General features: G+C 45.6%; 1 protein-coding gene across 1 annotated transcript; it reads left to right on the top strand.

The window, feature by feature from the left end:
* The first annotated feature begins 2,125 nt into the window (after positions 1-2,125).
* Positions 2,126-15,527, top strand: LOC114593001 (keratin, type II cytoskeletal cochleal-like). Its single transcript, XM_028721463.2, has 9 exons — positions 2,126-2,719; positions 6,257-6,471; positions 6,838-6,898; positions 7,285-7,380; positions 9,071-9,235; positions 10,207-10,332; positions 11,404-11,624; positions 13,990-14,024; positions 14,885-15,527. The coding sequence occupies exons 1-9, from the start codon at positions 2,204-2,206 to the stop codon at positions 15,172-15,174; spliced, it is 1,725 nt and encodes a 574-aa protein (XP_028577296.2). The 5' UTR covers positions 2,126-2,203; the 3' UTR covers positions 15,175-15,527.
* The last annotated feature ends 1,172 nt before the right edge of the window (positions 15,528-16,699 follow it).

The raw sequence follows: 16,699 nt of genomic DNA on the forward strand, positions 1-16,699 counted from the left end.
AGAGGATCTGGGGTTCCCACCCTTCTGCTAGGGCCTCCCTACCACACACTTTTCTTCTTTCAAATAAGAATTGCATAATTGAACATTCTCACTGTGGTCATTTCTTTTCCTTTTGTATATTGTTCTTCCATTCTGGAGAGTTCTAAGGAACTGCATGCTGGAACTTGTGATCAAACCTGCTTTAAACAAACAAACACTAAAAAAAACTGGGGAGGAATTATCTTCCTGGTGAGTCTTGAGATTGAAATGTGGGTAACTGCAAACCAGGGCTGTACATGGCTAGCATGTTTTGTGGCAGAATAGGTCGTTTCATATCGCTTGTCCCTTCTGCTCCCTGATTGCTGGTCCCACCATTGCTCTGTACCAGGATTCATTGCTGAAACACACTGTCAATGACTCCAACTCTAGCACATGATTTGGTGTGCCAATCATGCCTTGTTGGATTCCACCTTCCCCCTCTCGCAAAAAAACCCCACCCCATTATCATTAATAACTATCAAGTTATAGTATTTGCTTTACCTATTTTTTTAATTAATTTATATACCACTTTATCATTTAACAGTCTAAGCTGTCTACAAATCCCAGCAAAAAAAAAGAAATCAGTCCTGGCCTTGATCAAGCCAAGTTAGTTTCACATTTATTATGGCATAAGCTTCAGGGAAGACCCTTGTGAAGCAGATCTCTGCAGCGCAGCTTCTCCTTCCTGCCTGACCATCCTGCCCTTCTTCCCCAACCAACCTTTGTTCCAGCTTCCTGCCCAACTAACTTCCCGCCCCCCAACAGTCCCAGATTGCTATGGGTGGCCAGAACCAACCCAAGACCACCTGCAACTGAATCCCCCTGACTCAGGCCAAGCCCGATCTCCACCACAAGTCAGCCAGATGCAGTTCAGGATTTAGCTAACTGGCATATTGCCAGAACATTACCACGAACAACATTTTGCTTGTGGACTGATTCTGGGGAAAGTTACCTGAGGGGCCACAGATATTGTGGGGCCTGGACCCAAAGCTGCAATTTAAAAGGTTTAAAATGAAGAAGTAAATTCCTCAGCTTTGTATATGTGGAGAACAGAGCAAGGAACAGCTGTCCATAAGGCTTTAGCAAAGCTTTCCCTCATCTACCATTTAAGAGACTACTCATCCCCCAGAACACCAGCATCTTGAGTTTCCAGGAGAGCAACTGGAAATAATATCAGTCTTGTGGATGCAGCTCTCCTTACCAGTTCTCTTTTAGTAATGAATGCTTTTGAATTATGGTGCTGGAGGAGACTCTTGAGAGTCCCATGGACTGCAGGAAGATCAAACCTATCCATTCTGAAGGAAACCGGCCCTGAGTGCTCACTGGAAGGACAGACCCTGAAGCTGAGGCTCCAGTACTTTGGCCACCACATGAGATGAGAAAAGACCCTGGAAAAGACCCTGATGTTGGGAAAGATGGAGGGCACAAGGAGAAGGGGACGACAGAGGACAAGATGGTGGGACAGTGTTCTCGAAGCTACCAGCATGCGTTTGACCAAACTGCGGGAGGCAGTAGAAGACAGGAGTGCCTGGCATGCTCTGGTCCATGGGGTCATGAAGAGTCAGTCACGACTAAACAACTAAACAACAACTTACAATGGTCAGTTTATCTAACCCTGCCAGCCTGCACAAATTCATGCATTCAAGCTCTGCAGAATTTGCCGGTGCTTGAGAAAGTTACCAGCTCTTGGCCACACTTTCTGACGCTTAGGTGTGCCCATCCCTGCCTTCAATTTAGGGAGGACAGTGAAGAATAGGCCGTCACCTTCACAGAATTGAGTAAGTGGTTTTGCCATGAGATATGGCACCGGCCTGCTTTTTTCTCGTTCCCCAGCTCAAGTACAAATTGAACTCATTAGCACTGCCACTCTCCAACGGAGGCCAGGGAAGGTGATTATTATCTTCAAATGACAAGCAAGCCTTGCTGAGACTCTTGTACTTCCATTCATCCTTTTGTGTATGGGTGTGTGTGGCATGGCAGGGTGATGTCACCACCCAGGAAAGCCGCAGGGCATGCCCAGCCCCATTAATCAGAAAGATGATCCATCTTAAATCATGCAACCAATCCCACTTCCTTCAGAATATAAATAAAAAGAAGAGCCCTTAAGTCCCAGAGAAAGCAAGTGCACCCGCCTCCGTCTCATCACCTATCTGTGCTCTCTCTTGCTCTCTCCACGCCAGTCAAAATGTCTCACCAAACTTCAGTAAAGATCCAGAGGAGAGGCTTCAGCAACTCCTCTGCCATCGTGCCTGGCTGCGGCCGCACCAGCTTCACTTCACGCACTGTGACCAGAGGTGGAAGCTGTGGTGTTGGTGGTGCTGGTTTTGGTAGGGTCAGTGGCGGCGGCGGCTTTGGTAGCCGAAGCCTCTGCAATCTTGGTGGATTTAATAGGGTCGCAGTGGCTGGTGGTGCTTCCAGCATTGGTTACGGTTGTGGTTACGGTGGTGGCCTTGGCAGTGGATTTGGGCTTGGTGGTGGAGCAGGTGGCAGCTATGGGCTGGTTGGAGCTGGCTTTGGCGGTGGGAGAGGCGGTCCCGGCTTCCCTGTTTGCCCACCTGGCGGGATCCAAGAAGTGACCATCAATCAGCAGCTGCTGGCACCTCTCAACTTGGAGATTGACCCCAACATACAGAGAGTCCGCAAAGAGGAGGGGGAGCAGATCAAGACGCTCAACAACAAATTTGCATCCTTCATTGATAAGGTGAGAAGTCCGATTTCATGAATGCCTTATCCTGCGACCCTTGAGTTGTTTCAGACCATTCAGTCGCTTTATTTCTGCTACTCTCCTTCATTCTAGCTCAGGCCACTATCACAATTTAACACAGGCACTACCAGGCATGTGCTCAGTGGTACAGAGCTGTCAACTTTTTATTGGCCGTGCTTTTGATTCTGAGAGCAGCACTTCCTGCAAATTTTTTTGCAGCCGATCCTTTTTTCTTTGTTTGTTTTGCCATGGACCTAAAGTGAACAGGAAACCTTCTAGAGCTGCTATTGTATTACGCCTGAAATTAATGTTTCTTCAAGGCAAATTTGCAGATTCTTTCTCAGGAGGAGCATCTGAGCACTCAGTAATTTCAGTAAGACTGGTGAAATTCAACAAGACCCCTTTCCTTGGATAACAGTTTCAAGTTGCTGTTAGGCACTTGTCCAGGGCTGGTAAAATAAGTTGGCAAGCAGAGTCCAGAAACATGGAGGGGGGAAGCAATTCTACCCCAGAGGGTTTGCATTTGATGCAGAAAGCAGGGCTGGAGGGAGAGATGACTCATGGTGAATAGCAGTGATGGATAGGAGAGAGTCAAATAGCAGCACTGAAGATGCACGCAAGATGAGCCTTGAGTGGTTCACGGAGCTCATTCATTCATTCATTTGCTCACATTCGTAATTTGCCTCATCCCAAAGTTTGAGTGCAGGTAATAATATATTAAGAGTGGTTGTATTAACAGCCTGATCCTGTGCAAGCTTGCTTTGAAATAAATCTCAGTGTTCAGTGGGACTCACAGGTAAATGTGCTCAGCACTGCAGCCTTAAAAACCTCATTAAAAGTTAAATCAAATCAAATCAATTAAAACACAATGCAAAAATAATGTTATTTGCATTACATCCTTGCAATTTTACCCCACTTTTCCTCCAAGTAGCTCAAGGTGAAATGCATAGCCCAGCAATCCTATTTTATCTTCACAACAGCCCTTTGAGGTAGGTCAGACTGACAGAGAACGATTGGATCCATGGTCACCCAGTGAGCTTCTTGGCTGAGAAGGGATTTGAATTTCCAGTCTTAGTACATATCCTAATGGGAACAACCAAGCTCCCTTAAAAGATGCTCAATCCTGAGCAGAGATGAAGTTCGATGAGGGATGGGAAAGGGGTTCCATATAACTCAAATAACTCAAAACTTAAAAGGCTTTCTTAATGTGTATTACATAAATTGATGCAAAATCTGAGTTATCTCTGCGTGTATGTGTGTGTGTGTGTGTGTGTGTGTGTGTGTGTGTGTGTGTGTAGACAGATGATAGATAGACAGACAGATAGATGATAGATTAGATAGATAGATTAGATAGATAGATGATAGATGATAGATAGATAGATAGATATAGATAGATAGATGATAGATAGATAGATAGATAGATAGATAGATAGATAGATAGATAGATAGATAGATAGATAGATAGATGATAGATAGATAGATAGATAGATAGATAGATAGATAGATGATAGATGATAGATAGTTATTTCAACCCAGCCTATATTTGTACTTAGGGTTAGACCTTCACTCAGTGTGGAATTTCCCTATGTGCCTTGTTAACACTTAACTCTGCATATTGCTAAAAGAGCCCTTAATACAAATAGTGGTCATATTAACTGTGGCCTAAGATCAGCTTTAGAAGTCTTGCCATTAAGAGACTGACAGGCACCAAAGACAGGGTCAGTTCAGCCCTGGCTTATGGAATTTATTTCTAAGGGATGTGTGATTGGCCTTCTCTGTGCCAGTCTTCAAAAAGACCTTGAGGATAAACTAAGATAGTTTCATTCATGCCACTGCTGGGTTCTAGAGCATTGGTTTTAGTTTACAGAACTTTGTGTTTATTTTTGTACTAGGCTAAACGTCCTTTTAAGAGTTACCTAATTCATACTTAACTGGCTTTTTGTTGTTTCGATTTTGGAATTGGTTGTTTTATCTGCCATACGTTTGTAAGCTTCCTAGAAATTGCATCGTCCTGTAGGCAACTTAAGAAACCAACAAATGAACAACATAAATAAAATGGAACATAAGTCTTGTTACCTGAATGATTTGCAGGAAATTAGCTTGTAACTCCTGCTGTTGTGCATGATCTAGGATGTCCTTCCAATCAACTGCAGTAAATGCCTCCAGTATTTAGGATTAGAATAATGCTTTTCAAGTGGGACCCAAACTGTTGAAATTCATGGCCCAAATTAATGTCACCTTCCCAGCCCTTCTTTCTTCCTCAGCAGCAGAAACACACAAATACCAACACTGAACAAACATATGTCCCGTCCCCCCCATTCTTAATGTGAATATACCTAGGCAATAATAGAATTTAAACATGAGATACAGGAAGGGAACACAATTTAGAAGAGGCAATGTGGGAATCTGTTTCTTTGAGGGTCCTTCAATGGTGTGTTGCTGGCTTGGTAAAAGGAAGGAAGGAAGGTCCTCATTATGAGACTAACCCAGGCATGGGCAAACTTGGCCCTCCAGATGTTTTGGGACTACAGTTCCCATCATCCCTGACCACTGGTCCTGTTAGCTAGGAATGATGGGAGTTGTAGTCCCAAACAACTGGAAGGCTGGATTTGCCCATGCCTGGACTAACCCAATAATATATCGGGACTCACCTGTAAGGAGAGACTCACACTTAGGAAAATGCCTTGTATTGTGTCAGGACAGTGGCCCATCTAGCTTAATATTGTCTACACGGACACTGGCTGTGGCTCCCTGGGGTATCAGATGAGGGGCATGCCCTTTCCTACCTTAGGATGCCAGGGACTGAACCAGTAGACCATCTGCATGCAGAGCAGTTACTCAGCCACAGAACGATGGCCCTTGCCAGTTTGTGAAACACTTGCTTAGCATCCCCATCGGAGTGTGACTTTTGTTTAGTTGTTTAGTCATGTCCGACTCTTCGTGACCCCATGGACCAGAGCACGCCAGGCACTTCTGTCTTCCACTTCCTCCCGCAGTTTGGTCAAACTCATGCTGGTAGCTTCGAGAACACTATCCAACCATCTTGGCCTCTGTCGTCCCCTTCTCCTTGTGCCCTCCTTGTGCCAGTGTGGTGTAGTGGTTAAGAGCGGTAGTCTCGTAATCTGGGGAACCGGGTTCACGTCTGCGCTCCTCCACATGCAGCTGCTGGGTGACCTTGGACCAGTCACACTTCTTTGAAGTCTCTCAGCCCCACTCACCTCACAGAGTGTTTGTTGTGGGGGAGGAAGGGAAAGGAGAATGTTAGCCGCTTTGAGACTCCTTAAAGGGAGTGAAAGGCGGGATATCAAATCCAAACACTTCTTCTCTTCTTCTTCTTCTTCTTTCCCAACATCAGGGTCTTTTCCAGGGAGTCTTCTCTTCTCAAGAGGTGGCCAAAGTATTGGAGCCTCAGCTTCACGATCTGTCCTCCCAGTGAGCACTCAGGGCTGATTTCCTTAAGAATGGAGTGGTTTGATCTTCTTGCAGTCCACTTTTAGAAATGGTTAATGATGCTGTAGGTCTTTCTGCTTCCAGGTGCGTTTCCTTGAACAACAGAACAAAGTGCTAGAAACAAAATGGACATTGCTTCAGGAGCAGGGCCAGAAAACAATCCGAAACAACATTGAGCCCCTTTTCGAAGCTTACATCAACAATCTGAGGAAACAGCTCAGCTGCCTGGAGAGTAACAAAGGAAGACTGGCTGGTGAACTGAGCAACATGCAGAACCTAGTTGAGGACTTCAAGCACAAGTAAACCTCTCTCTCCCTCTCAGTTTGTTTTCTATGTCTTACTTCTCTTCTGCATCTCCTCTCCTTTCTGTTAAAGCCACAATTCACACAAGTAAACAGCTTAACAGAATCTTCAAATGCAACACGCACCATGCGGCAGTCTGTGCATGCACAGCATAACATCTGCCATGTGGTTTGACCACATGGTGGATTTCAACAGGCTTGGTTTACAGGCCATGCAGGTCTTTTCTTTGCCAGTCGTGGTGCAAATTGGCCCTTTGTGATCAAGAATACCCTCTTAGATACCATCAGCGCCATTCCAAACTTCTTTAAGCATTGCAGCCATCTCTTAATTGTTTTTCCTCTCTGTCTGTCCTGCCCAAACAGATACGAAGATGAGATCAATAGACGTACAACTGCAGAAAATGAGTTTGTCACCCTCAAGAAGGTGAGTGTCTGTAGATAGCCCATGGGGAAATAGTTTTGCTGTGAGCGGTAGTAATCCTTTGCTATCGTGTCCCACAAACCCTGCAGACAACTAAGTTTAAAATATATTTCTACAAAGAAAGCTGTAATCATTCGCTGTTGCTAGGCCACAGTCCTTTGTTTTTAAGAGACACATGTAAGTGTGTGTGTGTTGTTGTCCATAGGATGGATATATCACTCATTATTAGTGATGTAACTGGCATTAACCAATAGGTGCCTGCCACAGTCATGCATCTGTACCCCACAGAGCACACTCATGGTAGTAAGTAATCAATTTAGGAGCTGGATCACCCTCTCTTATGCTATAACTTTAGACTGTCTAGTTCAACAATATCTTCTTTTTTTCAGGATGTGGATACCGCCTACATGAACAAAGTAGAGCTGGAAGCCAGGGCAGATTCCTTCAATGATGAACTCAACTTCCTCAAAGCACTGTATGAAGCGGTAAGGATCACACCTATTCACTTTAGCTGAAGTGTTCTGTGCTGTATGGTTATTAAACATGGACTGCCAAAGAGGCCATCTGCCTGCTATTCAGCTAGAAAAATAGCCATGTTTCATAACTTCCCATGGATAATAAGGACAAAATGAAGGTTTATCCATGGGCTTTTGTTGTCTCTCAACCAGAGTTGCCATCCATTTTGCCTAAAGTGTAATTTTGAAGCAAACTCTAAAGATTCTGGTTGGGTGAAAAACAACTTTGGAAAAAAAGCAATTTCGAAGGAAGCTAAAGAGAGAGAAAGGGAATACTAGCAAAGTTTATCAGAAGGAATGAGATTTACCTTTACATCCATAACTTGCTATTAGGCTTCAACTGCTAAGGTAAAAAATAAAAGAAACACCTGATGGTATTTTTCTGGAAAATTACAAGTTAAAAAAAAGAGAGAGAGAGAGAATTTCTTAAAGGGATCCTGAGCACCCATCTTTCCAACATCTTTATATGCTAGAGATAAAAGTATTACTCCTGTGCAAGGGCAAAAAATGTTGGAAGGGACTATAGGACCACACCTTTAGCCCCCCCCCCCCCCATGATATGAGGGTTTGTCCTCCCAGCCCTGCCTCAACATTACTCACACATTGAGGGAAGATCTGAAGGGGGGATGTCTGAAAACACATAGGGAGTCCCCATGAGTCAGAACTTGGAGTTCCAGCTCACAGGGACAGCCTGTGTGCAGCTCCCCCACTTCAGAGCTGGATCACATTGGGATCCAGGAGATACAGTAGCAGGGCAAGTCCACTCGGTCCCACTATTAATCATGCAGAACACAGAACACCTGATCCCAGAGGTGTGGTGTGCTCATGGTGCTTCACATCTTGGCAAGAAATGTATGCTGATGTTACGATCCTTTGTGAATTCCATGAGAAACTATTCCTCTTCCCAGCATACCATAGCACTAGTCTGCCCTGCTAAGTTTGAATGGGTAATGGAATTTCAAGGGAACAGAAAGAGCTAAATTGAAAGTCCAGGAATTATAGGGTGGGGTTTGAGTGTCCTGTACAGCGCCTTCTTTTAATTGCCTATGAATAATCTTGGCTCCGATCCCTGCAATTCATGTGTGTTCTACAGTGGTACCTTGCAAGACGAATGCCTCGCAGGACAAAAAACTCGCTAGACGAAAGGGTTTTTTGAGCTGCTTTGCAAAAGACGATTTCCCCTATGGGCTTGCTTCGCAAGACGGAAACGTCTTGCAAGTTTGTTTCCTTTTTCTTAACACCGTTAATACAGTTGTGACTTGACTTTGAGGAGCAACTCACAGAACGCGGTGTGGTAGCCTTTTTTGAGGTTTTTAAAGACTTTGGTGATTTTTGAAGCTCTTCCAAAACTTTCCCGACACCGTGCTTCGCAAGACGAAAAAAATCGCAAGACGACAAAACTCGCGGAACGAATTAATTTCGTCTTGCAAGGCACCACTGTATCTTCTTAAGTTTTAAAAACCTATTTTCATTTTTAAAAAGAAAAAGAAAACAGGTGTTTTGGAAGCAGAATGAGCTACATGTACACAAGTTTGCTTGCTTGCATAACTCCTTACAGCTGAAGGATTCGCTTGGGGCACAGTTTGGGCTGGGAATTTGCAGAGGATGCAGAATTCAGTATGATATGGCTTTGATTGGGTTGTTGCTTCCTCAACTACAGGAACTTGCACAGATGCAGACACAAGTCTCTGACACTTCCGTGATTCTTTCAATGGACAACAACCGCAGCCTGGATCTCGACAGCATCATTGCCGAAGTCAAAGCTCAGTATGAAGACATTGCAAACAAGAGCAGGGTGGAGGCTGAATCCTGGTACCAAAGCAAGGTAAAACATCATAAAGGAACTAGAGAAGGGTGGCTTTCCTGATGGTTCATGGCTTAGAAAATAAGCCAAGTTGCTTCTTCCCCTTATTTCTGAAATGACTAGGCTTATTTTCAAAAGCCACTGAAAAATTGCTTCCGAACCACCCCTTCTTCCTCACTAGTACTAGTCTCCCAAACTTCTCCCCTTTCCTTTAAGCTAGATTTACTTGGCCAGGGAACCAACAGCATACTCAGGCCTTAGGGAAGGAGGGAGAGCTGATCTCTCCCTTCCTACTTCGTTGTGCTGGTACAATGCCAGAAAGAAAGGCCACCATGGCCCATGGAAATGTATTTTACCCAATGAGTATTGCAGTGATAGCACATCTAGCATATACTCATGCACCGGGCTTTTTTGTGACAGTACTCACCATTACAAGGTACCTGCACCACTTTTTTGCTGCCCATCGCAGCCATTTTATGCTGGTAAAGGTAAAGGTAAAGGACCCCTGACAGTTAAGTCCAGTCGTGGACGACTCTGGGGTTGCTGGTCTCATCTTGCTTTACTGGCCGAGGGAGCCAACGTTTGTCCACAGACAATTTTTCTGGGTCTTGTGGCCAGCATGACTAAGCCGCTTCTGGCGAACCAGAGCTGCACACAGAAATGCCGTTTACCTTCCTGCCGGAGTGGTACCTATTTATCTACTTGCACTTTGATGTGCTTTTGAACTGCTAGGTTGGCAGGAGGAGGGACCAAGCAACGGGAGCTCACCCCGTCGCAGGGATTCGAACTGCTGACCTTCCGATCGGCAAGCCCTAGGCTCTGTGGTTTAGACCACAGCACCACCCGAGATTTTATGCTGGTACTCAGAGCATGTTGAACAATATTTGATTTTTTTAAAATAAAAAAAGCATCCCATATGTATAGAAAATAAGAATGGTTGCTCCAAATGGAATTAACCTAATGTTGCCGTGTTTGCTTTCTGCCTATATTAGTATGAAGAACTCCAGGCTACTGCCGGAAGACACGGTGATGACCTTCGCAACACCAAGCATGAGATTTCTGAACTCACCCGACAAATCCAGAGGCTGCGGGCTGAAATTGACAATGTGAAGAAGCAGGTATGGTCTTGCTGGAAAATACGAAATGTGAAAATGTGTTTAGAATTCTTTAAAGGAGAACCTTAAATGTGTTGGGGGGGTTCTTCCTCAAAGGGATAAGAGAGAGAATTTCCATAGGAGAACATAACTTTTTACCTAGGCTTTCCATGACTCATAAGATTGGGTCTTGTTAACGCAATCCCTGTATTTATCTGCTTTTATAATACAATTTTACATTGTGTTTTATCTCTATTTGTATAATACTGTTTTGTAGTTTTATGTTATATTTTTGCATATTGCTTGGAGATTTTTAAATATTAAGTGGCGTAGGTATGCATTTAAATAAAAAAATAAAATAGAGGGAGGAGAGTTGCTCAATACCATCTCAGCATATGCAAAATGGCTGATTATTTATTAAGTGCAGTCGGTATCAATGGTGGTTTATGGAATAACATAAGGAAGCAATAGGTCTTTCTTGCTCCAAGGAGCTTGTGTGCCAAGGCCACATGCCCCGCAGTTCCCCATTGATTAATAAACACACCAGCACAAGTATTTAGGATTATGGGCTAAAACAGGTCACAACTTTATTGGTTACAGATGTGAGCGGTTTGGCTTAGGCATTGGGTGATACCAGGCTTATATCTTGACTGCAGGGAGTCGAACGAAGGGTAAACTACCAGAAGGGGGAGCCCTATGACTTACATCAAATAGGGGCACCCTGAGGGGTTCCCCTTGGGGTCATGGCATGGTCCTAGCTCACGCCTGGGCTTTGGACAGGATCCACACCCCCAGATCCCTTTAACAGGATACCCTTATTGAGGAGGGACAGGCAGAGGCTACAAGCTCCCCTCCCTTAAACAAAGGCTTACCCAATGCCTAACCGCCACTCGAGCCCAAATGGCTCGCCACCAACACCCTCACACCTGCAACCAACATCTCAGCATAGGGTCATGCAAAATGGCTGATTATTTTATGGTGCAGTCAGTATCAATGGTGGTTTATGGAGTAACATAAGGAAACAATAGGTCTGTCTTGCTCCAAGGAGCTTACCATTTAGGCTAACCAGTCTTTTCTCTCCCTACCTGCAATCAGTGTGCCAATCTTCAGGCAGCCATTGCGGAAGCAGAAGAGCGGGGCGAGCTGACTCTCAAGGATGCAAGGCAAAAGCTTGCTGAGCTTGAGGATGCTCTTCAGAGAGCCAAGCAAGACATGGCCCGGCAGCTGAAGGACTACCAGGAACTGATGAGAGTCAAGCTAGCCCTAGATATTGAGATTGCCACCTACAGGAAGCTTCTGGAAGGAGAGGAATGCCGGTCAGTGAGATACAATCTTTGCAACCTTGTACACATCCCGTCCTTTCTCCAATGTTGATAAATCTAAGATGAGATATCCAATGTGGGGCAATCCAGATGCTGCTGGACTCCAGCTCCCATCAAGCCTGACCATCGGCCATGCAGACATGGACCAATGGGAATTGGACAACATCGGAAGGGCACCACGCTGGCTACCTCTGCTAATGATCATTGCGTACAGAAGGGAGAGGTGATAGCTCTTCATCTAAACCAGGGGTTCCCAAATTTGAGTCTCCAGCTGTTTTTGGAATACAGTTCCCATCATCCTTGACCACTGGTCCTGCTAGCTAGGGATTGTGGGAGTGTAGTCCAAAAACAGCTGGAGACTCAAATTTGGGAAACCCTGATCTAGACCAAGCATGAGGGACCTTAGGCCATCCAGATGTTGCTGAACTACAGCTCCCATCATTCCTTTTCATTGGCCATGCTCATTGACTGATGGTGGTTCAGCAACATCTGGAGGGGCCAAGGGCTCCCTACATCTGGTCTCAGTGAAGAACTACCACCTCTGTCAGAACACAGAGCTGATAATTGTTCCCTACTGCAAATTGGAATTCCCACTTCAGGTCTACCATTATACCATTCTGGTTGTGACATAATTAAAGGTAAAGGTACCCCTGCCCGTACGGGCCAGTCTTGACAGACTCTAGGGTTGTGCGCCCATCTCACTCAAGAGGCCGGGGGCCAGCGCTGTCCGGAGACACTTCCGGGTCACGTGGCCAGCGTGACGAAGCTGCTCTGGCAAGCCAGAGCTGCACACGGAAACGCCGTTTACCTTCCCGCTAGTAAGCGGTCCCTATTTATCTACTTGCACCCGGGAGTGCTTTCGAACTGCTAGGTTGGCAGGCGGTGACATAATTAAAGGATATTAAATATATCCTCCTTGAGTAATTTCAAGTGCCTGTCTGTCGTGGAGCCCAAATGAGGGATAACTTGTCCTCAGTCAACAATAAAGTATTGTCTGGTGTGCTGCTGCAGTGGTTTTCCCATGTACAGCTACCAAAGTCACATGGAACAGTCAAGCTTCCCAATTTTACTGTCTGGTGGGAGTATCATAGAACAATAGTTTTCAACCAGTGTGCCTTGGTACCCTGGGGTGCCTTGAATGATGGTCAGGGGTGTTGTGGGCAACACTGGCCTCTTTCCCTCTTTCCTTCCTGCCCTCTCGCATCTCTGCCTCCAAACGTCTTGCACAGATGTTTGTTGCAGCGGCCCTGGCTACAAGCTCCCCAGGCGAATGGTGCTTCTGGGAGTGGCCAGGGGGTGCTGGTTGCCAGGAGCTGAGGCGACCTCGGAGTAAGCAAGCAAGTGGGCGAGGGAGCCCAGCCAGCCAGTCTGCCAGCCCTTGCTGTTGGGAATGGATGGACAAATGGGAGGCTGTGCTGGCCTTGGTTGTGCTTCCTGTGTGCAATGCCTGCCTGAGAGCTGAGTGCCTGGCAGCAAAGGGAAGCCTTTCTGCCATGCAGGCCTGGCTGTGCCTGCTGCCACTGCTGCTTCCAGTGTGAGAAAGGTGCTGGCCTCATGTTCACTGCTAAGGCTGGGGGCAGCCTCTTCCCAGGTCCCTGGGCAGCAGGAGAAGGCACTTCTCTATGGGGCAGCAGCAGCGGCTCAGAGACCAGGGGTGCTGGCAGCTGCTTCTTGGGGAGAAGAGGCTAAGGGAACACTCCACAAAGGCGGATGTTAGAAAAGGGTGAGGGGTTGCAGGCAAGGAATGACATAACTGGGCTACTGAGGCTCTGAGTGCGTTTCCCCACAGGGGAGCTGCAGAAAGACTGTAGTTGGTCAAGGGAGCTGTGGACTCAAAAAACGGCCGTAGAAAACCAGAGGAAGTTGTGCACACTGCTTTTCATGCCACCTAAGGGGGCTTGCAGGGACGCGGGTGGCACTGTGGGTTAAACCACAGAGCCTAGGGCTTGCTGATCAGAAGGTTGGTGGTTCAAATCCCTGCGATGGGGTGAGCTCCCGTTGTTCAGTCCCTGCTCCTGCCAACCTAGCAGTTCGAAAGCACGTCAAAGTGCAAGTAGATAAATAGGTACCGCTCCGGCGGGAAGGTAAACAGTGTTTCCATGTGCTGCTCTGGTTCGCCAGAAGCGGCTTAATAATGACCTGGAAGCTGTATGCCGGCTCCCTCGGCCAATAACGCGAGATGAGCACCGCAACCCCAGAGTTGGCCACGACTGGACCTAATGGTCGGGGGTTCCTTTACCTTTAAGGGGGCTTGCAGATTTCATCACAATGAACTGCACAATTCTGCTTCTTTTCAAACTTGCTCCAGTCGTTCCATCTGGGCTTGAATCCTTACCACCCTCTTTTTGTTTTCTGACAGCCTGGCTAGCGATGGAGCAGGAACAGTGAACATCTGTAAGTATCCTGGGGAAACGTTTATAGCTCTGCACTTTGGGGAAAGGATGAAATAAATGATGCCTTTTTTTCAGCTCACATTTGGAGGGCTGCACATAATGCTTCCACTCACCCATCTCGCCATGCCTCCTCTGTGCCCACAGTTGTATACTGTATAGCCCTGAATAGCTATGCCTATCCATTTGCACAGTTGCAGTTCTGATGCATCATCTTGGGTTTTCTCGGCTGGTGCAATGCTCCAGCTCTCAAAGCTGCTTTGCTTTAACGGGTTGTTCTCAAACGTTGCATACAACTCAGTGTTTTTTGCCCTATTTATTCTGTGCATCTGAAAGTTAGCCATTCATAGGGATAGATAAGAAACTCGATTCATTTAATATTTAAAGGTGAAGCTACCTAATTCACACTCTATGAACAATTCTCAAAGCAAAACACAGTCACCTTTCAAAATCTGTACTTTTCCTACTTTTGCAATGCAGTTCTCTAGCCAAGTAACGTGCAGAAATGCATATTCCGGGGAAAAGTGTGCACAGAAATGCATACACATACTAGTGAAAGTAGCATGCAGAATTGCATCCCATTGCGGAAATATGCTTTGCAGGAAAATGTCAGTATTAGGCAAAGTTGCATGCAAAAGTGGAGGAATTCACAATGAAATGCTGGTGCATTTTCACTAGCACTTTTTTAAAAAAATGCAAACTGATGTGGAAATGTGGAGTAGTGAATTTAAAACTGGAAGAATGAGAAAACGAGAGAGCCAGAATGGACAGATTTGCCCATTCCTACCCATTCATTCAACCCAGACATAGACAGATTGATGTGCTCTCAATGAGTCTTGATGACATGTCCTTTCCCTTTCATAGCTGTTGTCTCTTCAACCATCGGACGTAGTGGTGTGGCCGCTGTTGGCAGTGGCCTTGGCTATGGAGGCGGATGCAACGTTGGCTATGGAGGCGGAAGCAGCCTCAGCATGGGAGGAGGTAGCGGTTTTGGAGTAGGAGGAGGCTGTGTGGGCCTTGGGAGTGGACTTGGTGCTGGAGGAAGCAGCTTCAGCTCTGGGAGTGGAAGAGGCGTCGGAGGAGCGAGTCTCGGAGGCGGCAGCAGCTCTAGCGTGAAATTTATTTCCTCTTCTAAAAGATCCTACAAATGCTAAAGCTCAAACTTCCTTGTAGTCTTTGAAAACAAAAATGTAACTTGTGAACCCTGTCTCACCTAGGCCTCCCTCTAGACAGTACACACTTTTATTGTGAGTGGCTTGTTCAATACCATCCCTTTGTTCACATTTGGGGGGAAATGTAAAACTCTACTTTTCAGATGATCTGTGTTGCATTGGGCTCTCTGCCACCGACGGAGTTTGCACCAATTTTTAATCTTGCTTCACCTCTCCACTTCATTGTTGATCCTTTCCAATCAGAATTCTAAAGTTTCAAATTTTGTATAAACCAGAGTAACATTTGTTGGTTCTTGCTTTAATTCTTTGATGCCTGACTTCACTTATTTTTGGGGGGGGGGTGTTATTATGTTCAATAAAATGCATATTGTAATTTATAAAATTTCCTAGTCCTTTTTAATATACACCAGTTATCTCAAATAACTTAGCACTTGCGTAGAGAGGTTGACCGTTTCTGAAGTGCTTTCCATCTCACTACTCTGGACAACAGTTCTGGGAAAGAGACCAGTATTAGAGATGTTGCAGGTGTTGGTGTGGGGGCGGGAAGAAGAAGAAGAAGAAGAGTTTGGATTTGATATCCCGCCTTTCACTCCCCTTCAGGAGTCTCAAAGCGGCTAACATTCTCCTTTCCCTTCCTCCCCCACAACAAACACTCTGTGAGGTGAGTGGGGCTGAGAGACTTCAGAGAAGTGTGACTGGCCCAAGGTCACCCAGCAGTTGCATGTGGAGGAGCGGAGACGCGAACCCGGTTACCCAGATTACGTGACTACTGCTCTTAACCACTACACCACACTGGCTCTACTGGGAGGGAAGGGGTTAAGGTTGAGGCAAAAGTGGCTTGCCTAAGACTATCTGTTGGATGAGTTTATAAAAAATGTAACTAGGTGCTTCCTAGAATGAATGCAATTTCCACTCTGACCTGTATTCATCACAATCAGCAGTTTCTGGCCCAGTGCAGTTAAATTCCCACTAAATGCTACCTTGTCACTGTCAGCTATTGAATGTAAGTCATGTAATTTACTCCAATGTAAAGAAAATGTCAACAACAACATTAAAAAGTAAATGTATCATTTGTGGGCTTAGAAAAAGGATGTGAACGAATACCAATCATATTCACTTTTTCTTTTCCTGACCACAAATACATGAACCACAACAATTTCCACTTCCTTTCCTATTTTTGTTGGAGTTCTGACATCCCTATTTTTTAGCTCCTCTTGGCTGCTAAGCCAGCCTTCTGCAACGTGGTGCCCTCCAGATGTTGTTGGACTACATCTCCCTTCATTCCTGACTATTGGCCATGCAGGCTGTGGTTGATAGGAGTTATAGTCTACTCTCAAATATCTGGAGGTCACAGAATTGGCGAAGGCTAGGCTAACCAGCCCTATAATAAAATAGATAGGGAGGGCTATCACATTTCAACCCAAATCTTTTAGATTTACACCTGGACTATCATATGGAGCAAAATTATTGAGGCAGCAGAAGGCTTATTCACAATGCCACATTATTT

The sequence above is a fragment of the Podarcis muralis genome, chromosome 2 (assembly GCF_964188315.1).
Source record: "Podarcis muralis chromosome 2, rPodMur119.hap1.1, whole genome shotgun sequence".
Taxonomy (NCBI): domain Eukaryota; kingdom Metazoa; phylum Chordata; class Lepidosauria; order Squamata; family Lacertidae; genus Podarcis; species Podarcis muralis.

Bases quoted from the DNA above. Each gene is read 5' to 3' on its own strand.
- LOC114593001 (XM_028721463.2), top strand. From the start codon at position 2,204: ATGTCTCACCAAACTTCAGTAAAGATCCAGAGGAGAGGCTTCAGCAAC. The intron at 9,236-10,206 runs GTAAAACATCAT...TGCCTATATTAG, and splicing joins AATCCTGGTACCAAAGCAAG to TATGAAGAACTCCAGGCTAC. The intron at 10,333-11,403 runs GTATGGTCTTGC...ACCTGCAATCAG, and splicing joins TTGACAATGTGAAGAAGCAG to TGTGCCAATCTTCAGGCAGC.